This window comes from Opisthorchis viverrini, assembly GCF_000715545.1.
Source record: "Opisthorchis viverrini unplaced genomic scaffold opera_v5_100, whole genome shotgun sequence".
Lineage (NCBI taxonomy): Eukaryota > Metazoa > Platyhelminthes > Trematoda > Opisthorchiida > Opisthorchiidae > Opisthorchis > Opisthorchis viverrini.
This window is the reverse complement of record NW_008751756.1, coordinates 196,181-222,904: the sequence shown is the minus strand read 5'-3', so window position 1 is coordinate 222,904 and position 26,724 is coordinate 196,181. Positions and strand designations below refer to the sequence as shown.

At 45.6% G+C, this 26,724-nt stretch overlaps 2 protein-coding genes across 2 annotated transcripts in view; one reads left to right on the top strand and one right to left on the bottom strand.

Moving 5' to 3' along the window:
* Positions 1 to 26,724, top strand: part of T265_05341 (hypothetical protein) — a gene marked incomplete at both ends in the record, with an annotated part of 50,724 nt that overhangs the window by 8,551 nt on the left and 15,449 nt on the right. Inside the window, 13 exons of the mRNA XM_009170332.1 lie at positions 2,299 to 2,395; positions 4,132 to 4,262; positions 5,556 to 6,156; positions 6,906 to 6,984; positions 8,596 to 8,650; positions 11,448 to 11,528; positions 12,941 to 13,005; positions 17,208 to 17,269; positions 19,843 to 20,059; positions 24,854 to 24,926; positions 25,293 to 25,350; positions 25,458 to 25,604; positions 26,170 to 26,525. Of these exons, the coding sequence (XP_009168596.1) occupies positions 2,299 to 2,395; positions 4,132 to 4,262; positions 5,556 to 6,156; positions 6,906 to 6,984; positions 8,596 to 8,650; positions 11,448 to 11,528; positions 12,941 to 13,005; positions 17,208 to 17,269; positions 19,843 to 20,059; positions 24,854 to 24,926; positions 25,293 to 25,350; positions 25,458 to 25,604; positions 26,170 to 26,525 (2,022 nt within the window). The remainder of the gene's footprint in view (positions 1 to 2,298; positions 2,396 to 4,131; positions 4,263 to 5,555; positions 6,157 to 6,905; positions 6,985 to 8,595; positions 8,651 to 11,447; positions 11,529 to 12,940; positions 13,006 to 17,207; positions 17,270 to 19,842; positions 20,060 to 24,853; positions 24,927 to 25,292; positions 25,351 to 25,457; positions 25,605 to 26,169; positions 26,526 to 26,724) is intronic.
* Positions 591 to 6,008, bottom strand: T265_05342 (hypothetical protein; the record flags this gene model as incomplete). Its single annotated transcript, XM_009170333.1, has 4 exons — positions 591 to 670; positions 1,730 to 1,949; positions 3,878 to 4,087; positions 5,784 to 6,008. 4 exons carry the CDS (start codon positions 6,006 to 6,008, stop codon positions 591 to 593), a joined length of 735 nt encoding a protein of 244 aa, XP_009168597.1.

The following is a 26,724-nucleotide window of genomic DNA, read 5'->3' as shown; positions in this document are numbered from 1 at the left end:
TTTTCAGTAGCCGACATGCGCATTATATATTTTTTCGTATTTCACTCGTGTTTTAGCTTCAGTAGATTCTCGTTACGTTTCAAAGTTCATTGGGTTGTTTTTCCTTTCTGGACGGTTAATGAAAGTAGTTCTGGTCGTACAATTAAGCACTTTTGCTTTCCATCTAAGTTATTCCTTAATTTAGCCGGTCTATGCAACGACTTTTTACCCGGGAACAACGTCCTCTTTTTGATGAAGTAATCCATGCTACTTTTTTAGTTGACAAGTATCGCTTCTAGAATTATTGGTGCAAGGATGATCCCTAAATGAATGCATCAGCTTGATTGGCAGATAACACCCACTGTATTTCAAAAATGTGTACTATTTTCCTATGACTGTTTTTCATACTGAAGCGAGATAGCTCGGTGGTTACAGCACGGATTTACTGACCGGAAGGTCCGGGGTTCAAATCCTACCTCTGACCCCCATGTCTTCTATCTAGGTTTGAGCAACCTGACAGTACCCCAGTCCTCGTTCTTCCTTCGGGTAGCATGAAAGCTAGGCACCGAAAGGGTGTTACAGCTGAACGACCATCTTTTTTATGCATTGGGCTACCTAGTCGGCACTACCATCCAGGTTTCTCTGAATGATGCCATGGAGAATGCGTGCATTGACTGGTTAATGTGGCATACTATAAGGGAAGGAGTTACGGAAAGTTTCGGTGCCATGGATGTTGCCCTTCTTTCGGGATGGGGTACTGGTTGCAAGACAATTAAGCACCCTTGTTGCTGACTATATTATTGTTACAATTACTTATTATGTGGCTTGGAGTGGTGTACCCCAACCCACAGTAATGTGAATCCATGGAAAGCTCTGTTCGACGATTTGGCATCAGGAATTTTGTCAGAAAAGCCTGGTATCTGGTAAAGCTTTATTTGTGAAACAAGAATTGCACAACATGTTCGCACGATGGCGGTCCCCAATGAGGAAAATCGAACTAGTGTCATCTAAACGCAGCTGCACATCGTGATTCACTGGGCTTCGTGGGACCAGTCAACGGGGTCTGTGTCATCGCTTACTCCATGCAACCGTTGAGCGTTATTGTTGGGTTGGACGGGAAATGCTGAAAACTGAATCACGACTCCGTTGATGGTCCCTCCGAAATTCGCGCCTCTTTCATGTCATCAATAAATCTTGAGAGATCACAAGTGACGCTTTTTGAAGTATGAACCCACAAAATAGTTGACGTTTAGTAGTAATTCAATTACTTCAGCTATTGCAGCTCGAGTTAGCTCAGGTATGAACTTACTGACCCGGAGTTTCGTGGTTCGGAAGTAGCCCCGGCATCTCGGCTTCCCCCCTCTAAGCTTGGTCAACCTGAAGTGTCTCAGCCCTCGAGCTTTCTTCGGGTAACTCGGCAGCTAGGTGACGAAATGATGTTTCAGCCGAACGGTTTCTTCGCCTGATCTGGACCCGTTCTCTTCCCAAACGTGTTTTGGGTTAAACTCTCGAGAGCGCAAAGATGCTTTACCCAAAGCACAGACTACATGTTTATCCTTCCTAGTGTATACACTTCCATCCCTGTTTGATAAACGATTACCGTAGACATTCGAAATCGTCCACTTCGTGCTCTAAAAACTTGAGGGCTAAACAAACCAGTCCACAGTAAAACACCAGTGGAAATAGCACGTTACCAGTCTTGTGGATCTACGGGGGCGAGATGGTTCAAGTGGTTACAGCACGAATTTACTGACCGCAGGGTCCGTGGTTCGAACCCGACCTCGACCTATCGATTTTCCCTGTCTAGGCTTTGGCATCCTGTTGGTATCCCAGCCCTCGTGCCTCCTTCGGGTGGCATAGCAGCTAGGTACCAGAAGGGTGTTACAGTTGAACGATTCATTATTTATTTTTATGTGGATCTCCTGAACCACGGCAGAAGCTGTCTTGAAAATTTGTCTTGTATCAATTAACTTAACAGTGTGGCGATTGCTTCATCTCTCTGCCTGATGGATAGTAGCGAACGCAGACTGCCTTAAGGAAAAGTAAACCAGTCTAACGATTTCCGAAACGAACCAGGCATTGGTGTCGTTCACAAAATTATCGCGAATAGTTCAGGTATCGAGGCATCTCTCCTGTAATTAAGGGTCAGTATACTTCCTGACTGTTCGGTTGTCAGCCGACTGTTGTGCTGGTGACGGTTACACGTTCCTTGGATTGCCCGAGCATAGTACAGTCGCTTTTGTATTCCTATTTTGTATGTTATTCAAGTGGTACCGAATTCCCTAATCACGTTCCCTCACGTCTATCCGTCAAAAACAGGCACTATCAGCAGGCCTACACTCATCTGCTTGAACAACGAATGATTGATATTCACTTGTTAGAGGTGAAGACTGTGGCGGCTTTCATCAATTACAAGGTGAGTTAGTTTTCTGTAATTTGGTTGACCTTTTTAAATGAGCCACAATGAACGGCCATGTTGCAGCGTTCCTCTCCTACAAGCTACCTCCTAGTAAGCTGTATAGGCACCGGAATTTTTCGCGATGCTATGCTTCTTGCATATTTGTGGAAAATTGGTCCTTTCAGGGGTTTTGTTACACATTGACTCACGCGCTTCAAGTCGTCAGCAAAACAACACTCGTATTTGTATAGGCGTTGTACACTACTCATAAGGTTGCTGAAAACTATTCAACAGCCCACGTCCGGTTTCGCCTTGGTTGGGGCTCATCAGGTAGGCACAGTCCCCGAGTTTCCGTCAACTTTATGTTCTACCTGAACCCGGAGACTCATATGGGGACTCCAGGCGAATCTCCCATCAAAACCAAATTGGTGTACAGATGAGCGTGTAAGTCGAACACTTGTACTACCTAGCTGTCCTTGTCAGACCATCAGACCATATTCTCCATGTCACGAGGCTAGCCAAGCGAACCCCTTGAACAAATATAATCAGTGGTAGTGGAACTTTACATACAACAGGTTTTCTGTAGTGGCCTTCTACTATGTGGAGCCGGTGAGAGCGCGCTGTTCTGCACTCTGAAGATTGCGAAACTGCTGCAAGGACAAACTGGAAGATCGAGTCAGGACTTGGAAAGTGTTCGAGAGGCTTCTGGTTGCGTGATTTCCGGTGATGGCAAAAAGTAGGACGCATGGAATCGCACTGAACTGTTAGTGACTGATAAAATCTTGTTAGAGCCTTTTGTCCAAGCCATCACCTATCGAAGTCGCTGGCTTTCAGTAACAAGCGTTCCAGAGGCATCCATCTACTCTGATGCGATGTTACAGCAGTATGAATAGCACGCTGGATCAGACCATGAACAAACTACGGGAACTTGATGTTAGATGGCAGCAGTCGTCACCCTGAATTGGACTCACAGAGTTGCTCGTTTGCGGTATCGATCACCTCTAACTGCCACTTTTCCGGGGTCCTTGTGGATCACCTAGAGTTGTGGCTCTTCCACGATTCATGTTCAACGCCCTGAACAACCAATGAAACCGGAATTTGGAAAGCTTTTTTATTCAGCCATTTCCGTTCCACTTTCCTATTGTGTCTAGAAGATACTATTAAAAATCACAATTGCACCTCGGTTCAAACACTTGAATAGAATTTTTTCGTGCTGAAAATTTTCAGTTTTTCGTGGAATGTCTTTTGCATGAGGCTTTTCGCTCCTTTCTTCTTAAGAAGAGAAAATGATTCAACAGTCTGTTGGAGGGAAATCCACCCGTTAGTTTGCGCTGCGTTTACACTCCAGCTCCTGTCGTCATTTCAGCTTCAGTCAAATACTGCATCGGGTGCGAGGTAAAGGTCTCCACCAGGCTGTTCTGTTCTCATACGGCCACACTTTCGGGTCAATAATCAAGGTGTATCGATTAATGCTTTTGCAGGCTGTTCACTCTGAGCTACTCTAATTTCAGTCTTTGTGTCCTGCATACGTTCAGCTGTAGCATCCTTTCGGTGCCTAACTGCCATACCACCCGAAGGTTGCACGAGGGCTGGGATACTGCCAGGTTGCCCAAGTCTAGGCAGGGGAAGTCGAGAGGCAGAGGTCACGTTCGAACCACGGACCTTCCGGTCAGTAAATTCGCGCTCTAACCACTTGGTCCATCTCGCCCCCTACATACGTGTACTTACTGTGGTGATCCAATCCTTTGTTTCAGATTTGCCGGTTGGCTTTTCAGACCAATGCCTCGGAGGCTATCTCACAATTCCGTAGGCATATTGAATTTTTTTCCGGGCTCGTCGGGATGCCGCAGTTGGCCTTCGAGCATGAGGCATGGATGTCCAGACAGTGAGTTCCTTTGTACATCATCTCCCGACGCTTGCACCTGAGTTGTGCGCACTGCGACTTTTCTAGGGTCTAGGTGCAATAAAAAGTGAACGCACAAATACGCAAATGCGGATTTGTTTTCTGTATTTTCCTGTGATTCCCTAGGACAAGAGTGAAGGGCCAGTACAAGTGTTCACAAGTACTATATTTGCCCAAGATGTAGCAGCGTCAGTACACTTCTCACAAGGTTGTTGTAGAATGCTTGTAGAATACTTCGGGAAAGCGCACTTGAGTGACGCACAAAATCATAAGCCAGAAATTGTGGATTCTTGAGATTTATCCATGAAATGCGGTACTACATGTATAAAATATGTAATAAAAGGGGTACGTACATCAAATTATGGGGTTCTTCTAAACTGTTGCACGAAGTAGTGCAAGTCCAAAGAAAGCCAAGAGAAGACGCCAAATCGATTTTAATTAGCGACGCACGCCTGCGCACAACACGCGGTAAGCAAAATGGTCAGAAAGAGCTCGTAAAAGATGATCGACCATGTCAGGGGTTAAAAGTTCATGAGGGATTACAAATGCATATCAAGTCTATGAGATAGAGGCAGTAAACAGCAGGCTCAAACAAGGGAAAGGAAGTACAGCTATTCTCAAAATTCTATAACGTTAGAGGCTTTCGAAGTGTTGTCTCTCTTTTCGAGAAATACACTCATCTGCAAATCAATTTGGTTTTCACGGGAGACTCAATTGAATCTCTCGTGTATGATGTTCTCAAAGAGTTTTCAGCAACCTTGTGAGTAGTTTCCTCTTGTCTCTCTTCTTAGTGAATAGACTAGTGAATTTCCACTTCCTCGTCCTCGCTAGCAAGAGAAGGATTTTGGATCCAGAAAGGACTAGTCTTTCCTCTTTTTGGACTCAGGAGGTGACTGTAGGTGGATCGGCCACGTGACCCTTGTCCAATGTTTTCAGCACGACGCATTCAGTTCGAATTAGGCGTAATTCATGTTCCTCTGTACATATCGATGATTTATTTGATAGGTAGTTGCTGTGGTGAATCTCTCCACTATTTAAAAACGCGGGCCCCTCAACTTCCGATGGCAGTAGCCACCGCTAGTTTCTGGTTTAAGGTTTCACTTTCATCTATCTCTAGGTCGAAACCTTCTTTGTCTAACTCCCATAGGTTGTGCCCCCATATCCCTAGTTTGTCATAGAGTAACCAAATTGATTTTCATTCCACGTGATTTACCTTCAAGTCTTAGTCACCAGTGTGACTCATTAATCGGATGTGCTGCAATTTTTTCACTTCAGATTCGAAATTCTCGGTGATTTGTTTCAAGAAGCTATTCAGCTCAGCCTAACAGCTCTGATGACACAACATCCTGGTCTGTACTATCAAGAAGCCGCCAGACATGCAATCGCACGTCGCCAACTGTGCCAGACACTGTGCACTGCCGCTGCGAATGCTCCAGAAACAGTACCAGATCCAGAGCCGAATGTAGCCTCAGGTCTATCTGTTCCAGAATCCCTTGATCTCACTATATCGGAAGAGGCTACAGACATGTATTCCATCCCGTCCACCTCCACCTCTCCACAAACGGATCGGTCGAAATCCAAGCGCATGACAGTCACTGATGCTATGGACTTCGTCCGTGCACAGTCCCCCTTACGATTTACTAGACGTGTTTCAGGCAGCGCTTCAGTTAGCCCAAATGTCCGATCCATGTCAGCGGTTTCGCCCTCGTACCCAGACGGCGTTCCCATATCGGCTACGGAAAAAGTGGACGGACTTGAATTCTACGGTCAGCGTCCATGGAGACAGGGAGTGCAAAGTATCGAACCGCCCAACATGGCCAAAGAGCAAGAGGGCATTCGTTTACTTCAGAAAGCCGAATTGGGCGTTGTTCATTCGGTAAGTTCCGACCCGATTGTTTAAGTTTATGATTCGTTTAACCCAAAAAAACCAAGATAGCTTGGTCAAGACTGGAACCACTATTAATAAAGTAGGTCATATGCAAGAATTCAAACTCACATTCAATTGTTCCCGACATTTTTACCTTATCGTGAGTAACGCTGCCGTTAGACGAGCTTAAATGTTAATAGGTCACCACCTTTTGCTGCCATTTCTAGTTATCCTGGAGTGAGCATCATTCCAGCACTTTCACAAGATAAATACATAAACACAGATTAGTTTCCTTTATGAAAATATACTGCGATATCTCGAATATCGTGCCAGCTGAACCATGAGGCTGCCTGTGTGCAGCACACGCAGTTGTAGAGTANGATTCAGTTGAGTCTCTCTTGAAGACCAAATTGATTTGCAAATGAGCGAGTCCAATTTGGGTTCAAGTAGAACATAAGGTTGACGGAAACTCGGGGACTGCGCCTACCTGATGAGCCTCAAGGCGGGCAAAACCGGTCATGAGCTGTCGAAGTGTTTTCAGCAACCTTGTGAATAGTTTCCTTTATGTAAACACAGTTGTTTCTACCAAAAATTGATATTAGAAGGAAAGTGAAGCGGTCATCCTACATCTAAAAGAATTGACTGTAGCCTTCGCTACCCTTCAGTTTTCTTGCCCTCTTGAATCATGTTCGTATACGTCATCTCCCGTGATACTTTGGTAATTCTATGCACCTATGTTCTTTGAAACTGCCTTTCAGGAGCTCATCATTCCTTTGCTGGAACAAACACATCTACAGTATAAGCGTTATAAGGCGGAACGAATGAAGCTGTACCCGTGTGAGTTCCAGTGTATTCCATTGTGACTGATTTAGTTGAATTGCAAGGGGCAAGGTTCAGAGGACTGCAGTTAAAATCTTCTCCTGTTCACCGACCCCTTCTTTTCATGAGAAGTGCAGGTTGTTTAACTATTCTGGAATGTCACGGATGGTCGTTTTTCCTGCAGACACTGCTGGGCCAGAGTGTAATTTGTCCTAGTTGTTTCTCTAAGCTCTCAAGGAGACCAATTCATGTCCTTCGGATACCATTTCCAAATATGTGATGTTTTGGGACCGAATTAGCAAAAGAACCCAAAAGCCTGAGGGGATGGAATGACAAAAAAACTGCAGCTATCCCACTCAGAACCGGCCAAAATCGTGCCCTTGTGGGAGCAGAAGCTATCAAGCTTATTGCTCAAAAGTTACCCCCCACCCTTGGTTGGTATGATTGAAAGGGACGAAAGACGTTATGTAGTTCTGAGTGAAACACTATGTATAAAAAAATTAAAAAAAACGTTCAACTTGCATCCACGGCTTTCATAATGGCAGTTGGTGACACTTACTTCCAATGACGCTTATTGCATGACAGATATCTGAGGAACCAATGCATGAAAACTGCAAAATACAGTCAGCCTAAGCTGGGTTAATCCTTGATTCTGGTACCGGCTCACTTCACTTTCAAATTCAGTTTCTTTCTGGTGCTACAGATTGTTGAGTTTCTATGTTGAAATACGAGTTCTTCACCTCCAGTAGTGGTACCCACCTGGATTTTTATGATAAGAAACCTGCTGGTTGTGGAACCTGTAGTCTGTTTCGTGCATTTCGGTGCGATCTCTCAAAGCACTTGCTGCGTATGGCAAACTGCTTTGGGTTTCTATATGCCACTTTACGCGGGTCCAAAGTGAGAGTAAAACTGTGCTCAATTCTGTTCTGTGAGCTCCCGCGACTCAGCGACCTATATGTACACTAATGTGAACAGGACTTTGATGCGGTCATCTCTCAAACCGTCGAGGCATCACCAGGTGGTACGTTCGGCAGATATGTATAAACATGGTTGGCGCTAAATCTTAGCTATCAATGAATAACGTACATTCTTCCTGACAACGCTAGCCTGCTGCAATGCACACATTCAACCTTATTGATTGATATGTACGACATTCGATTGGGTACCTGTCAGGACCAGTCGCACCAGACAATCCCCAGACGTCCCCAGACAATCAGACCCCATTTTCCATGTCTGGAAGTCGACAGAGACCTAGCGATTAATGTGCCAACAGGACCAGCAAAACCCGTTTTTCTCGGAAACACTGTCTTGCAGACGTTTCATCTCTTTTGACACTCGCTGTCCTCGTAAGCTCTGTCTTTCGAAAGACAGTACTGCGCTTTGAAAGAAATTTTGTTCCACCGCCGCGTTAATCAGGTAGCAACACAGCTGTAATCGTCTGATTCACTCATACTCTGGAATCTCAATCGGTTAGCTATCCAAGACGTACAGGTTGGGAATGATACTTCCGCAGGCAACAACGTGATCTGATATTCAAATTCCATTATTCTTCCGCTTTTTCACCCTCACTTCCTTAGCCCATTTTCAACTCACTCACGGGATGGTATGTGACCTTTTTTCATCCTGCAGCTTTTCTTATGGGAGCGGAATATTTTCAGAAGGGAAACTACGCGAAAGCACTAAGGTTAGTTTTCCTCTTTTTCTACCATTTGACTTAACATTTTACCGTCCGTATTTAATCCTAAGCTAACAGTCCTCTTGTCGGTGTGTGACTTCCCTATCCGGTCACCGCAACTCAAACTGGCCTCAGCGTAGGATACACACGCGCCAACGTTCATCTGGGAAGATCGATGCTTCGAAGTTCCTGGAAAACCGAAGAAGACAACGTCATTGGTAGATACCTCGCGCTGTCAAGTGAAGCTACACCATCCTCTGGAGACATTTTTTGGTTTGACGCGTCTAGGCCCTGCTTTGGATTTCCTGTCTTTCATAAAAAGCTTCAGGAATATGTCATTCAATGCAAGGCGAACACATGAAAAGACTTATTAGCCGCGTTCGGACAGTATTGTGTGATGTTCTTTATGTTTGTATGGCCCCTAGATATTATTTTTCTTCCGGTTGTTTCACGGTAGTTCAGTAGTAGAGCCGAGACTATAAAAAAATTAGGGTGCGAACTTACTGACCAGAAGGTCCGTGGTTCGAACCCAACCTCAGCATCTCGACTGTCTAGGTTTGAGTAACCTGACAGTTTCTCAGCCCTCGCGCTTCCTTCTGGCGGTATGGCAGCTAAGCTCCGAAAGGTTGTTACAGCTGAACGACTATTGTTAGTGCTATTTAGTTCAGTAGTAAACTGCTCTTACTTCTGACATGGCTAGCGGTTTTGACAGTATTCCCTTTGTTCGGGGGCCAGCCGTCCCCAATAACCGAACAGCACATCATTTGAACGGCTGTGTCACGTGCAGGACACGGGCCAAACGAAGGCACACCCTGATTGGTCAGAATGCTACCCAATCCGGGTCGGGCATCCTTGACTGGACGCTTCTCGCCCCCTCACGGACATCCTGGCATGACCTTGTGGAACACTGTAACTACCCTATAAATACAGATGTAATGATTCTCCTTTTGTCTCCATAAAGGGCTCTCTAGAGCTACCGTGCCTTTTGATATACCATAGTGGGCGGAGCAGGAAGCCAAGGGACCGATACAGAGTTGCACGACCGTTCAGCAAGTTACAACACCTTTCCACTGTTTGTACGCTGGTCGTGCATCGTGTATAAACTTCAAGCAATCCATTAGTCTTGCTAAGGATTTCAGCTCTTTGTCAATCGATTCATCTACATTTGTTTATGTTCAAATCCGTTATAAACTACAAGACTCGTTATACGCCGAAAAACCTCCCTAAAGGGGACCCCTGTGCAGAGGGTGGGCTTCTTTTTGGTCTCATTCCATTTCGAAGTAGAGGTTACGTGATATCCAAAGTCCACACCAAGAAGTCGTAGGTTGTTTGGTGTCTGGAATGCCACAATGTTCGTTTTCTGCTGGGGTGTAAAGCTCAAACTAGCATGGCTGATGGCAGAGCTTTCTGACCGCTGTCAGGCATGCCATCCAACAAGCGGATTATACGAAAACGGAAATCCTCATCAAGTCAGCTTACCTGCAGCACGTATCCATGTATAACTTCCCGCCCAGTTTCTGGGGTGCACCTGTCTAGTTAGAGTCGGTCCACCCACAGAGAACGCACACCATCGTCCTTTTCAAGGGTTTGTTTTTCACATGAGGAACATACTTGATTATTAGTCAAGCACTCACCATGTTTTCTTTAGTTTGGTATCTTATCCTCGAGCGTTCATAAGTCTTGCGGGAACTCAGAAACTAACTGATTAGCTCAAAAAGGGCGAGACTGGCCGTGAGCTGTCGAACCTTATGACTAATTTTTTAAGTTCGACAACCTCAGTAATAACACAGTGTTCATGCCTAATGTCCCTTTGGATCATCATCAAAATGTTCATTCCATTAGTAACCTGGCCTGCTTTTTTTATTATCTCCAAGCAATTTTAAGTAAACTTTTGAAACTCAGTATGGTTCATTGCGTCTCCTGCTCTTGCACATATAGATGAGTATCAACTCACGAATTTCTTTAAGACCGAATTGCTGTTCACATCGAAGATTCCGGGGACTACACCCACCTGATGTGATGTGCCCGAAACAGGGTGGAAGCGGTGTTGAATGAATTCTATGTAATTGTTTCGTATGCATAATCATCATCGTTATCGTCTTCACCTGTAAGAATCACACACTTGCCCTACAATGGTTATAGCTGCTACAGCTTCGTTCGCCGATGGTTTGGGTAAGTGGGGTAGATGGCGACATACTGGAGCTGATATAATTGACTCGTGTTGTCAGTGGACTTTTCGTTGGGGAGATCGGGAGGGGAGCTATTCACTGAAGCCAACAGCTTAGATGCGTGGACCCCATTGAGGGCTCGACTGAGCCATGTCCGACAATGTCTCTAACCATTGATGCGTTTCGGCTCGGGGTCCCCATCCAGGGAGGCGACAATGACAGCTTAGCCGGAGTTTGCTGGTAATGGCTCACACTCCGTCACTGTTTTTTTCCCTAATAACTAATTTCCAAACCGGGTTTTAATAAAACCCAATTGATTTCCTCAACATATTTACCTCGTTTGCCAAGGAAACCTGTTTTTGACCGATGCTGAGATATATCTTGCTCGTGACTCACAACCACTGTTTTTCAAACAAGCCAATTACCATTTGGTTTCATTACTCTAAATTTGAAACGACTGCTGCAGCGCAGCGATATAAGGACAAACAGATTACCTCCGGGAAACTCCTCAGGAGGGATGTTTCTATCCCTGTCGGTAGATTTGAGCCTGCAGACTATGTAGTCGACCTTACGGTTAAGACTAAGCTCATTACTCACCCTTGATTGATCTTGTTTTTTTTTCTGCTCCAAATCTGCAGCTGTTATCTGTCTATAGTTGATGAATACAGGCGGGAGAAATGGTGGCACATCTGCACCGATATTCTGCAGCACATTCTCAAGTAAGTTCGCGGCCCTATTTCTCCACATCATTCCAAGGTGGAGATGCTTTTAGTTGCTTGTTATCTGTTCGTATGTCATTCGGACTTTTACCTACATAAAGTGGTTATTGTAAGTGGACGATATTCTGGCCCGGCAAGCTCCGTTGTACTGGCAACTGCCATCTTCTCGGACGGTGATCTAAGGACGAGATACGCACTCGGGGTTGGTGACACTGACCCAATCGCGTAGTCGCTAGCCTCTGTTACTTTTCTATCCCGATTCTTACTCCGTGAAGAAAGCGGAAAGGCTAGACATCAAGTAAATCGTCAAGTGTTTGCTCCCAACGTGAAACCCCATCATTCCGTCTGCCCTTGGTGAGTAAGGTATCCAAGCGATAGGTTTTCATCAAGTAAATCGTCAAGTGTTTGCTCCCAACGTGAAACCCCATCATTCCGTCTGCCCTTGGTGAGTAAGGTATCCAAGCATGGCGATAGGATTTCTTCAGAAAAACTTGACAGCAGACTACTGTAGGCAAGCATTTCATTATTTACGACCATTTGTTAAACCGAGATAAACTGATGATGGGCGATTCATCATGGTGTGCACCGTCCGCGTAGTGACCTTCGCCTGGTTGGTTATCAGCATGGACTAAGCAAGGGGCATGAGTACTATGTCGTCACATAGATGGACAACGAATCGCCAGGGCTAGGAAGGGCTAGCATAATGCAGCATGGTGATCAAGACAGAAAAAAGCAACCAGTTGTGAGATTGCAATTGCAGATCTTTACCACCGACAGCAGAAGATGGCTGTTGAACACGGGTGCTTCGTACAACCACTTGCAAGCCCCACCGTCATTTATCAGACTGGTTTGATTAGTGAACTGTATGAGTGCTTATGTAGTTCGCCAAGCCGGTCTTTTTGTAGGCAGATTGTTTGCGCAGTTCATGGCTGCGTTATGCAGCTGTCTAATATGCTGCCTTGTACAGAGTGAGAACGTTTTGCAATTTGGTCTGACGCGCAAGGGTAGAGAAAAACATGCACTACCAAGTGCCATGGAATATGGTGGTTGGTGTACAAAGCACTGGAAAATGGATAAGGGATTTCCATTGCCTCTAGATTCAACATATCTAATATGGGATTGCCCACAGACGCGGAATCGTCGAGTTGCCCGTCAGGAGTCCCTTTTTCCGGAGAATTGTGATACTGCTATTTAACGAGTAGTTAAGATTTTCTGTAATATTTAGAGGCACTACTGTCTGTCGAATCTGTAGCCAGGATAGGACTAGTGCGTTTTTCTGGCCCACTTGTATGCGGGAGTTCGACGGGGGATGGAAATTCTATGGTGAAACCGAAAATGGAATATGTACTGAGGTAGTATTGTTATTGAGCACATCCGTATTCTCTATGATATTTTCATCGTAACCTTTTTAGATGTTCTTACATGACCGGGCTCATTGAGACATTCCTTTCTACGGCACTGGAATTGATTGGCCCTGGTAAGTATCGCGGTCGGTTTCATCATAATTCTTCCTCAAAATTATCTCTACCAATCTGGTTTATCGCGCGTTTTGTGTTCTTATCACTTTAAATTCTTTAAGTGAACTAGTTTTCCCCTTCCTCAAAACTCATGGCCCTCTCAGGATTGCGGATGGATGTGGAAAATGGGGTGTGAGTTCCTAGTAACCCGTTTATTGTTTCAAGCCCCTTATTTGGGCCTGATCAACCTGGCGTTATTTTAGCCCTCATGTCCTCCACGGACTGTATGTCCTGGTCGAAATCACGAATACCAGGGCATAGATTGCAACTTTTAAATGAGAAAGCGAAGACGCGGTCAACAGAGCTGACAGTTTACGCACACCCACAAGGGGAGACATTTCCGGCTTAGTCTGCAAACTTCGCATCACTCTCCTTATCTCGGAGTATTTGTTTTGTTCTTGGTTATCACAAACCGAATTTCGTGGGAGGCAAAGGTTTGTTTTTCAGAAGCTGGCTGGGGATCCGGTGAAATTGCGCAAGACCTCATTTGGAATGATTCACGGATTAGGCATCTCACGAGAGAGAGGGAAGGAGAGAGAGAGAGCACGTCTGATTAGTGAATGTAGATACCCAGGTTGATTGATATGTGTAGATGAACAAGACTCAGTATCACGACCGAACAAATGCGAACCAAGCCCTGGCACTCTACAAATCCCCTTGAATAACAAGACTCATTTTGGAAGTGACTTCATCTATGCCTCTGTGTTAATTTTGCATACACACGAAAGGCGCACTTTATGGTTAATAGTGTGGTTACTGAGAGGTCATAGCAAACAAATGTAGATCATGGGTTGATTGACGCTCATGGATACCCATCACCATCACCATCGTGGACAGCATCAGTGTTCGTCACGGATGTTTCACCGTACTACCATAATTTATTTTGAAGCCCTATTTAAAAAAATGAAACATGTTAGGAAAACGGTCTAGCAAACTACACTCGCCTCGAGGTGTCTGCGCATGTCTGCACCACTCCTAATCAGGCACGCAAAACTTTTTTTCGATGGTAATGATTAGGCATGCACAATCATGGCTAAATCACCGTAGCTTTCGGTGCTGGGCACATTTTTCGGTTAAATTCCCCGTTGCACGACCTAACACTCATTCGCTAAATGTATCGTCGCGGATTCGTTGGTACCAACGTACGTGGGTAATGCTTCTGACACGGCACTTTTAAAAAACCTGAAGATTATTCAGTCCCGCTGCTCGAGCAGGCGACGTCTCACAACCATTCAACAAAATATCCCGCACTGTAGCCTGATGTACATGCCTCTTGAGGTTCAGAGAAACACCGTCACAAGTGTACCAAATTAATAAGCGCGATTCGGGCTCTAAAGATGTGTACGATAACCTCAACTGTCACGAGACTCCAGGTAGTCTTGAACCCGCGACCTCCCGGCTAGTAGTTTCAATACTTAACCTTTCGGCGACAGAGGGACTGATCAGCAGTGTGAATAACCCACAGTTAGGTAGGATGTAGCGCCGCTCATCCTGCGATTACAGAGACCAAATCTTTTCACGTGTTGACTAGCTCCTCGAGTGACGACTTCTCATATGGAAGTTTCACTCGTCTTTTTAAGTTACTCTTCTTGTGGCAAAATTTTGAATGAAAATTACTAAGTCTTCTCACACTGCTATTAAAGTTAGAAGCGCCTTTTACACCAAACAATACCAATTATGGATTGCTTTTACGTTTGACATTGTTCTGGTACCTAACGGACTGTGAACATTCGGTTAACCTCAAGCGATCTCACTTGCTTCTCCGGAGTTTGCTTCATGACCCACCCTGAGGTGACGATAGACAGGTGGCGCGCGGATTCAAGTTGATTACCGCGTTCACCACGGACTTCCTTTGTGAAAATGGGCACTATCACCGATTCTTCCCAATTGTCTGAAGCACTCTTTATTCCCTAACTGGGGGAAGATGGGACAAAGGAACGCCACCCTTGAACAATGCAGGTGGTAGGTCATCCGCACCAAGATATGCAATCATAAACCCCCGAGGTCGTGTGGATTTCTAGGTTCACCGTCCATGGTCCTACCTAAGTTCGACAGTCTAACTGAGTAGCCGTGAGAATCGCTCAAAGTGCTCAGTCCAGTGGTCAAGGCGTCTTTATTCAAAACTTTGATTTCGGATGGTTTCAGTCATTGACGAATTTTAGGGACCGGTCGGCTGGATTAACCGAAGTAGTCTTTGGGCATTCCAAACATTCTTCGCGTCTTCTTTCTTAGTTTTCCATGTTTACAAGCCTCTAGGGTCAGTGCACGCGCTGGTTTTCATTTGACGTCTGGTAATTTTTCGGGTTGAATGGTGCTCCGGTCCGGCAGGAGCGTTTCTCCAAGATTCAGATAGCACCACTGTTCTGTCTAATATTGTGTTTGAGAGGAGCTGGCAGTGCTGTGCTGTAGGCGAAACTCGGTACTGTGCAAGCATGCAGCGATCCCGTTCCAGAGCGAATAGACATCCGACACTAGGCCAGTTCGAAGGGTCTAGAAAACGGTTCTGATAAATTCGTTGACTTAGGGAGGTGTCAACCTCTTAGTTGCTAAATTAGTTATCTGCAGGCAGTGCCAGGTTATCGTGTGGAGGGGTAACTCACCCACAATTGGCGAGCTTTTCATATTCCACAGGTAATTTTCGTTACGATACTCAATTTTCGTATCAGGGGACCAGCTAACTCACAGAGTGCTCTCTGCCCAGCACCGTTCTGCATGGAAGCGACCTAAAGGTGTTTGTTCTCTAAATTGGTAACAAAGTTATGGTTGCAACTGTCATATTGCCTAATTGGAACCTCTGGAAGATCAGTGACACTTGTCCAATGGAATGATTCAATCTCGCACTCGTGCGATCAAAATATCGCCTATCGACGTAACTTCCCTGTTTCATTGTATTTACAACGGAGGCTTCATAAGCCTTGGACTCTGTGATCCAGTCTATTGGGAAGTACTACTTTGCACCTGATTAATCGACTGATCTATTGACTGTTCCAACGGCACGTTTCCCTTCTTACATTAGTCACGTGCCTCACACGATCCAATCGATATGAATCCCGATTTAAAAGGCTGTCCGCCTCTTCACTCAAGAAGTGGTCATCCCGTCGAGGTAGCATTCGGCTCATGACTACATCTCATTTCGATGAGAATAGACTCGCATTCATCCATCCATGAAGCCCACCAAACACTTTTCAAGCAAAGGCAATCTGTGAGCGGTGCTTTCACGTACTCTGTACCTAATTCCACCAGTCACGAGCACTGCACAGCACCCGATACTCCTGGTAGATTGGTTAACGCGAGCCGTAGACATATCTTCTCTTCGGTCACCTTCCGAAAATCTCGCCTCTCGACTCAGCCGGCATTGACTACTTTATTCGGTGATATTTCCCGAATTTACCGACCAGAAGTGAGTCGACGCTGCAAGGAGGATCATGGGGCAGACCTATACTCTTTGAAGAGTGATGCGTCTAGGATACACGTTCATCGTCTATCAATCTTTCATCGTTCATGTCGTGATATGTCCAGATCCTGTAATGTGGCGAAGTGTTGCGTTCCCTTGACCGGGTTGTTCCGCCGAGTTGTGTTGCAGACATGTGGCGACACCCAAAGACGATCACTGTCCCCACGCTGTCTCTCTTCCACGCATTTGCCTCCATCACAGTCTTCCCGACCTCGCTCGCTTAGTCCAGGCTACTCTTCCCGGTTTCGCAACGAGGTGGCCAGCGCACATCTGGGAAGCCGACTTGATTTGGATCGTCTTTTGCCCGATGGGGACTGTTTTTCCACTGGGCTACTTTCCGCACAATCTTTGGAGAGCCTTATTTTTGAACTGTTTGAAAAAAGAGCCGAAGTATCACTTAATAGGACGGCTCCGAAAGTCGGCAACGGATATGGTACAACTCCTGCTGGTGAGCATTCATATTCACAGACCGCAGATCAAAAACTCTCCATTTCGGATAAATATGTGCTCGGTCCTGCTCAGCCCAGGTTTCAGCAACGACAATCCAAACGAATTTGGAACTGAATTCGCTCACCTCCAAATGCGTACAAAATTAGGAACTTGTATATAGACATTCCAACTTCAACTGAAGCTTTTGGTGTCCAACTTTTTTCGTCCCTTTGTGAGTAACTTCCGTTCACCCCTCTTCACCTTCATTTCTTTTCACAGAGACCCTGCTAGCCGTTTCAGACAAACAAAGTTTGCAACTTGCTGTATTCCAGTTACTTCAGGTAGGTGGTTTGTACGCCAATACTTCGTCGAGTGTTTGTGCTTTAGTATGACCTCATTAGTGCTGGCAACTTTGATGAGGTTTCTGTAGACAACTGACGCTTTGCGTGCGTGCGAATTAGAAATACCCGTGAACAACTACAATCCTGTTTTTTACTCTTTAGACCAGGTTCTGCAAATGCGGGAGTCGCTCGACTCATCAGCTGAACTGGTGACCGATAGAATACATTATCCAGTCTAAGTCATGGGCCTTAAGCACTTTACTACTGTAAATCGAACTGATTCCATCAATGGTCTAAAATAGTAATCTGGATAAGGTTACGAGCTCGAGATAGTTCATTGGTTAAGGTGCGAACTTACTAAGCGGAAGGTCCGTGGTTCGAACCCAACCTCGGCATCTCGTCTGCTCGTGCCTGGGTCTGGGTAACGTAAAAGTATCTCATCCGTCGTGCTTCCTTCGAGTGGCATGGCAACCAGGCACCGAAAGGGTATTACAGATGAACGGTTATTACATTATCATTAAACATACACCAGTATATCAATGTTTCGTCTTCTTGTTCGTCGACTCTCGACTGGAATTTGTCGAGAGCACTACTTTGTTGATATTGACCTACGGAGTGATTCAAGCTCAGTGCTGGACGGTGTCACTGATCAACTGGTCAATGGAGTGACTACGTGGGGTCCAAACGCCAGCAATCTGATTGGCCTTCTGCCCGCCCTCCATTGGAGCGATTACTAACTATGACTTGGAACCAATGTTCGTGGCCTTATTGCTAAATGGTAGTGTAATCTGATGTGAATGGCTAACAGCCTTAGATTTTTCGGGCAATCCGTTTCAAACGGGGCTGAAACTGAAATAGCAACAGTTTTTCAGTCGGTTCATGCAAACTAGTTCGGGGTTAAATCTGATCACTGCCGTAGCCTCTGGATTAGTCTTTTCAGAGAGACTGCCTTCGGATTATTTCTCAGCAATGGCCATATTCCTCCGAAACGCCTATGCCCATACAGTTTCTTTTTTATTGATAATCTACCTGCGAAGATTATCAGTCTGTTGTTCACCCAGAGTCCAGACCAAATCATTCATCCCGTCTTTTGATTTCAATGGCTTGTTTTTTATGAATGTTGTTGTGACAACCACCTGGTCCGTTCCGAACCGGCGTTCTACCCTTGTTGAGCCTTATTTCCATCCTGTTTTTGCTAATTATGCTACTCTCGTGAGTCTAACATTGTCAGAAAGGTTCTGTTTCTAATGAAGTCGTACGAAACACGTACCGCTTTGTTATGGTTTAATTCCATGTACAGATCGGTCAATTCTATGAGTATTCCAGATTGCAGATGCACACCTTTGCGATCGGCGGCGAGATCCGCAGACGTTACGACTAAGACAGGAGAGTAAACCGTATTGGAGACCAAGATTTTTAACACCTGTTTGATTGAACTGGGTTACGATGGAAACGCCAATTTCTGCCGGAACTTGGTTTGACTACTTTTTCCACCAACTCATTGTTCAGCTTGCGAGGAACATGTCGTTGATGTTTGTGTGGTTGTAAAACGCCGAAGCACAACTGTCCAGTAGCCGCACTATAAACCCTCAATTCTCGTATGCCTGCACAGGCTTTTGAGAGAATATGAAAGAAACACCGCTTACCGAAATACCCTTCTAATTCCGGGGCTATCACTACCTACTTTCATCTCGAAGTTCCTCTGACGATGGTACTCCTGATGATTTGCCCGAATAAATAATAATAATCGTTCAGCTGTAACACCCTTCCGGTGCCTGGCTGCCATACAACCCAAAGGAAGCACAAGGGCTGAGCTACTGTCAGGTTACCCAAGCCTAGACAGGGGAAGTGGAAAGGCAGAGGTCGGGTTCGAACCGCGGACCTTCCGGTCAGTAAGTTCGTTCTCTAACCACTGAGCCATTCGCCTGACTTGTCCTGGATAGTATCTCGGATACCAGAGCTCTACACGACCTGAGCTACAGTGGGTATTTGTATGTATCGGACCGTTCTGGACTGCTCTCCTAAAACTTGAATAGGATCTTGACAGTAGGAGGTTACTAGAACTGCCGGTTATTCTACCCACTGGAATAATCTGTCAAAACTTAAAACAGGTGAACAAACGCCAGCTAGATAACAGCGATTGTTTCGTCCTTGTCGATGATGCAAGCGGGTGCATGTTATCTGCGAGGATAGGGTCGCGAAGACCTACTGCATAGATGTTTATAGGTGTCAGTCGACATGGCGATGTCACCATAACCAGTGGCAGTGTTGTGTCTGTTCTGATGTTCTTGCTTATTAACACCTTGTCCGTTTTTCAAGGAAAGATGTTTTTCCGCGCAACCTGCTGCCAAAAGCTGCGGCGACCCGAAGCATCATGGTTTACGGTTGTCAACCTGATATAGCCTATTGTTTAGACCTCGATAGACTTTTGGGAACTTGCTTCCCCGCGAACCTTTTCAACTTTCTATTCGAACACAAGAACTACTGCCTTATTAAACCTGTTTTTGCTGTTTCGTATCAAAGATCCGATGTTTCATCCATTTGCACCTGCTTTTTCTACCCTATGGTGACAGGGTATGCCTCCTGACCCGATATTTTTCATGCCCGAACTTACGCAAATCCCCGAAGAGACAACCGCACTATGGACAAGGCATTTACGTCAGTTGCTGTCTGCCACGGTGACTGATCAACCTGAACTCGCCGTCGTTAGCGCACCTCCTGCCACGGATCAGACCACTGTTGTCAATGAGCCTCGAGTGGAGATAGATGTTTGTCGTCTGGCTGTTTGTGGTACGTCAGAAAAGTAACCACAATCATTCTTTTCTATGAGGTCTCTTAGAGTCATAAGGATCGCTTTCTATTTCCCTTAATTTATAATAGCATAAACTGACTAAAAGATGACTTCGCGATGCATATTTCCAAGTTCAGGCGTATAGGAGAAAGAATAAAATCACTAAGAGGAAGTCAACTTTCAGCGATCAGGGACCGATCGGACATATGTGTCAAGTGATCTGACTAGCTGTCTGCATGAGCCTCTACGAGTCATTTCCGGCTGGTGAATCAATGTATGCCGATCGATTCCGCGAGGACTAGAGTCTTTTTTACAATGAACTTTGTCAAGTTTGTTGATATTTTGTAAAAAAAAAGATGTGTAAGAGCCGTTGCGGCATTTAAGGCTAGAACCGAACTCTTACCGTTGCGTTTTCCTTTTTTGCAAGCTTATTGTGATAGTATATACTCATGAATGACTGGCATGTTATGAATCCCAAGACGGTTGACGCGCAACCCCTTAGCACCGATGTAAACCTGACCGGCACCATTAAGGTACTGTCAAGGTGATGTTGGTAACCTGACCGTGTTCCATTAATTTTGTAGCTAGCGACGGTTTCATCCTTAGGAGGACCCACAGATTGTCATTAGGAAATGGAACCTACTTACCTGGATTCCAGAAAGTCATGTCCTTCAGTTGGACAGGCTGGTACGCTAGTTATCCAAAAGACCGATCCCGTACATTCCGCAAATCCACTGGGGAAAACGTAGATCCTTTTGAATGTTTCGCTTCTTTTCGCGCGTTGAAAGGCGCCGTGCCTGAAAGCTTCTCACTCATGTTCGAATAGCCGTTGTGCCGAGCGCCAGGTGCTCCTCATGACCTAAATTGGAGGCTACATTTTTCCACACTTACCTGAAGGCTGCTCAAGTGGCGGAATGTCTATTTCGTTCTTCAGCAGAGCCAGCTTCTCTTCAGGCTGCAGTCAACTCCAATAGCATTTGCCTTTGAAGGACTTCGGTGTTGGGGATTCGGTCGTTCCAGTCAAGAGCCCGGACATGTCATGCTGTATGGCATTCAATTCTCGATGCCGATGCATTGCAATCGTTCTGTCTGCGCGCAAGTGGTGAATAGTCCACACGCGTTTCCAAAGAAGACCGGACACCGTGCTAGGTTTTGCAACTCGTACGCCTACTTCATTACCAATTATGACGTCCATAGATAGTATGCTGCTAATGTAGAAAAAATCCGTGCAGCACGCCATCTCACAGCCAATTAGCTGAATCAGAGGCGCTTTGTGTTGAATCCTGGTGTAGGCTGACAAAAACACAAGTGTCTTGGATGTGGCTGAACCGGATAGCATAGATAGCTAGTGTAACTCCGCTTCAGATGCATTCGTTTCCAAATGGCAGCACATGGAACTTCGACTCTTGCAGCGTTCTGTTCAGGAGATGTTTTGCAGCCATAATTTCATTTCCGTGTGAGACGGTTTGCTAAGACGAAAAACTGTCTAAGAAGTTAAGTTTTTGTAGGACGATCTACGGCGAATCCATGTTTTTGGTGCAGTTCACAGGCTATCCAGTGAGCGGTCGATTCCGTTCAAGATTTGTCTTGAAGCACAACTTGAGCCAAACGTAATTCGACTGCCTCGAACGTCACAGTCTCCTTAGGAACTTTTTATCCCCGAATTCAGGCAACTAGTCGATGGAGAAGGATCATTATCATCATCGTCACCTGTAACAATCGCGTACTTACCGTACGATGGTCATAGCTGGTTTCCTTTCGTTCACCGATGATTTGTTTGAGGGGTGGGGTGTCGGACGCGGTAGCTGATGTAATTGCTTCGTAGTTGCGGGCTTGTCAATGAACTCTGGGACGGGAGCTATACATTGAGGGCAACAGCTTTGATGCATGAACGCCTCTGAGGGCGCGACTGGACTATGTCTGACAATATCTCCAACCATTGATGTGTCCCGTCGAAGGAGATGACACTGACCAGCGCAGCTGAGGAGAACACTAGACAATTTTTCCTGACGTGCATAGGAGGCAGATTCCGCGGCAGTTAGCCGACTTTTGTCGGTTTTCGTTCCTTTTATCCAGAGGAATTGTCGCTGCATCCTTGAACTCTTTCAGAACGTCTTCCAGTTTAAGAACTTTGCATGGCAGTTAGAGAGGTTCGTCATGCAATGTGGGCCTTTCCGGCCTGAACAGCTCCTTAAGAAAGCTTTCATATCCCGTTGCTCTCCCATGTTGTAGTTGCTTTATGACCGGTTGAATAGTGTTGAAAATTGTCTCCCGGCTGCGATAATTGTGTCTGGCTTGTTAAGTTTTTCACCAGTTTGTCTGCTTTCTACCGATCGAAGGCATTGAAATTTCGACCTATGGATTTATTTCAGTCCGGTAAATAATTGTTTGTGACAACGGCGATACGCGTATGGCTAGAGCTCTTCCCTTAATTTTGTCCATCATTCACTTCTTGTTCTCCGCATGTGTTTCTAAACTCTGGTCCTGGCGCTTCCGTTTATTTCGGGAGCCCCACGCGGAATCTTTGACCTTAAGGTTTAACCCAAACGTCAGTGAGGGGCCGACCTAGCCCGAGGGCACAGGGTGTAAGGTATGAAAATCTGACTGCTACTGCCACAACGTACAGCAACTGACTTTTGAGAAGCACTGGACTCTTGATTTTAAAGGCGACGGTATTGAATCAAGTTCAACCGCTGGGCGATCAGAATGTGCGGTGTTCAGAGCCCATCCCTTCTAATCCGTTCTTCGTGAGGTGAAGGCAGCATCGCTGCTTCCGCAAATATGGAGAGGCTAGTCACCTTGGGTAAAGGTCGTACTGTTCTGGAAATCCTTTCGCAGCGAAAAATGCCACTGTCATTTATTGCAATTTTTCGCTGCTATTCATTAGACTGCTCCCCACTGACCTTTCTGACAGAGTTGGACCTAAGGAGCTGAGATGCAGCCATTATGGTCCACAGGATCATTACAGCACGGAGGCTTAACCTTCACGGCAGTGTCATCATCGTCATAATCTGCTGCAAGAACCGCGTGCTTGTCGTACAGTGGTTATAGCCGCCACAGTTTCGTTCACCGATGACTTGGGGAGGTGGTATATATATATATATCGGTGTGGCTCTTCAAATTTATCCTGATATCTTCAACTGGTACATTAGTATATAATATTTCGTGGGGTTGGGGAACACCGGAAAACCGCCCGCAACTATCAAAAATTCGTGGTACTGAGATGCCAGTCTAAGGTCTAGGCTCTAAACGCTTGAAATACGTTTTAGACATAAGGAAAACTTTACAAGCGAGGTGCATTTCGTTTACCATTCGTAAAACGGCACATTTGTAGCACAGTCAACTTAGCATTTACCGGCAAACGTATGTGTCCTGAGTGGAGACGGTGCAGATGGTCACGCCGGAGAGCAACATTTACATCTTATCTGAGGGTGCCTCTTCATCAGGCGTTTCAGGTGTTTTGGGAAGGTTCGTATCTTCCGATACCTGTTCTAGGCTTCAAAGACACTGTTGGACACTTGCTGGTGGCAGTGGCAGTGTCGCACACAACTTAGTGTTGAAGTACAACATAAGGTTGACGGAAACTCGGGGACTCCGCCGACCTGGTGAGTCCCAAGAAGTGCAAAACCGGTCGTGGGCTATCAAGGGGTTTTCAGCAACCTTATGAGTAGTGCGTTTTGTCAGGGGATTACATTTATTCTTAAGATTATCGGGAAGAACAATTGTGGTCATATGACAGATGCGTAGAAATAGTAAACTAAGTAAGTGAACTATCGAAGGCACAAGACAAAATGAACCAAAGCGAGGCTTATGCTCAGTTCGTAAAGGAATCTGTTCCCCGACATAATAGCTGCCTGCAAGCTGGCAACATGAACTTTCCCCGAGGGTAATTTTTATGTAATGTTCTCGTCCATACCGTCATTGATCGAGTTTACAATGCTGCGGTGCGCTCTATATTACTATACGGATCAGAAACCTGGCCGCTGCGCGCCGAGGACGTCAAAAGACTTTCAGTGTTTGACCGTCGATGTCTTCGGAACATTGCCCGAATCTGGTGGGAACACCGGATCAGCAATGCTGAAGTTCGTCAAATGGTATTCGGAAGAAATAACACCCTTGATAGATGAACCGATCACACTACATAGGTTGCGCTGACTTGGCCACCTGCCGCCAACTCTTCCTCGAAGGGTTCTTTTCGCACAACCATGTGAAGGGTGGAAACGAGCCAGTGGCAGTCAATGACTTGGCAGCGAAGTACAAATGTCATTGCCAGCAAACTCAGCTGGTCATTGCCGTCTTCGTAGATTGGTACCCCGGGATGGGCCACATCAATGATTGGAGACATTGTCAGATATGACCCAGTCGCGCCTCCAATGGCACTCGTGCATCCAAACTATTGCCTTCAATGCATAGCTCTCTTCCCAATTCCCCGACTTGATAGTCCACTGACAGTGCTGCATTTACGCACTTATTCATCAATTCCCGCCTCCAATCCGCAACTCTACCCCACCTCCCCAAATCATCGGTGAACGGAACTGTGGCAGTTGCAACCACTTTACGACCAGTACGCGGTCATTACAGCTGACAATGATGATGATGATGATGACATGCATTATTGGATAGACTGAAAGCGAAAATTTCAAGAGATGAATGTTGGCCTTACGGAATTTGTTCTCAACATGCCTTCATCACGGAACTCATCCGCTCCTTATGCACCAGAGGTTCGTCTGTTGTATCCACCTGTTTCAAGAACTGCTGTCTTATATCACCTTTGTCTGCTTCTTTCGTTACAGTTGAATGCAAAGTGGCTTTTGCTCGGCCTCAGAACACTCTGGATCAGCCCATTCAGCTGGCCGTCTTCTTCAGGTTCGTAACAATTTTATGGCGTATTACACTAATTATGTATGATTTCCTGCATGGTGACAATAACTGTGTTGCCACCCCACTTTCTAACTTTGTATCCAAAGTGGTGTTTGCAGTCGACAGGCTCCACTTTCTCACTAAGGAAGAACCATATTTAGCTTCCGAAAGCATAAATAACATAACAATAGGGGTTGGTGTTCACTTATGGATAATCCAGTTCTCGTCACCTTCACGCGTACTCCAGATCGTACATTTGAGCGGCGAAACTGCTGACATACACAAATCGAACTTTCCGCTCAAAATATTCATGTTTTAACTATTTTCCCGACTGTCGCCATGAACATAATCCCTTTTTACATATATACACAGGTCCCACGCGCCGTTTGCGTTCAATGTTCGGCGGGTTCAAGTCGATTTTGTACACTTTGTAAGTACTACCGAAATATTTTGCGACGTCACCAAAATTTGCACAGCTGTTTGAACCCTGCATCACACTAGTTGGCCTGGTTGGTTTACCTCTCCGTCTTCTCCTAGGCGAAACCGGATGGACTGCGCTCGGACAAATGCAAACAATGGCAGTCAAGTGAGTCTTGGAACATACCGTTCCAGCTAGAACGTACAGACGTGGCGAAAGTGCTGCTGTTCTCTCTGGATGCGCACAATCTCGGGCAACGTTTGAGGGTGAGTTCCCGTTGATTTCATTACGAAACAAATATAGCTAGACCGGTCGCTGCACAAGGTAAATCCTTGGATCAAATTGTTTAGCAGTGCCCTGCAGTGCTCAGGAAACAAAAGGACCGACAAACTGCTAGGTTACCCAGTCCTGAACAGGATTTATTTTGAGAAATCATTTGCACTGCAAATCAATTTGGTTTTCACGAGAGACTCAACTGAATCTATCGTTTTTATGATATTCTACAACTGAATGTGCTGCACACAAGCCGCCTCATGATTCCGTTGGCACGATATTCGAGATATCGCAGTATACTTTCATAAAGGAAACTACTCACAAGGTTGCTGAAAACTCTTCGACAGCCCACGATCGGTTTCGCCCTTCTTGGGGACTTATTTTGCCTTACAAACCTTTTGATCAGGGGCCTGTGTCATGGCCCCCGGAACTATTCCCACTTCAGTGGTGTGACATTATTTTACTAGTATATGGGCATAGTGAGATCAGTTATTCATGAGTTAGTGAATTGCTGTTCTGCTCTTAAACTTCATCACATGTCAATTTTCTGCTTTAAAGGTGGATACGGTACGTGTTGAATTGGGACGTCCTTCAACCGATACAGACCAATTAGACCAAACGAAGGAGGTGTACTTGTCTCTGATTTGGCAGTTGTCCAATTCAACCGAAGATTCTTTAGAACCCAGCGTAGAACCGTCTGTCAAATCTCCCACACGTAAGGGGACACCAGCATCCAAATCCCATACTCCTTCATCCACTTTTGGACTCTGGAACGAGGCCAAATTGCCGTCAGCTCCGGAACGGCAGTATCAACACCAACCGGTTACGGTTATTTGCCCGAAAACAGGGGTGCCGATAGAAATTCCCGCTTTTCCACCAGCTTGGGATCTTTTGGGAAACAATATGCAAACTGAGTGAGTGCTCTCCACAGCTAGTTCTCGCCTTGCGTCCCAATTACTGCTGTGCCGTTATCACCATGTCCATCACTGAGCTGTGAAGTTGAGTATTTGAAGCATGCCATCATTGGTTCAGATAACTACAAACGGATCACGTCGTTCCTGTGATCGTTTTTTTCGAAAAAAAAAATGGTTTTTTGCGGTTGCATTGCATCTG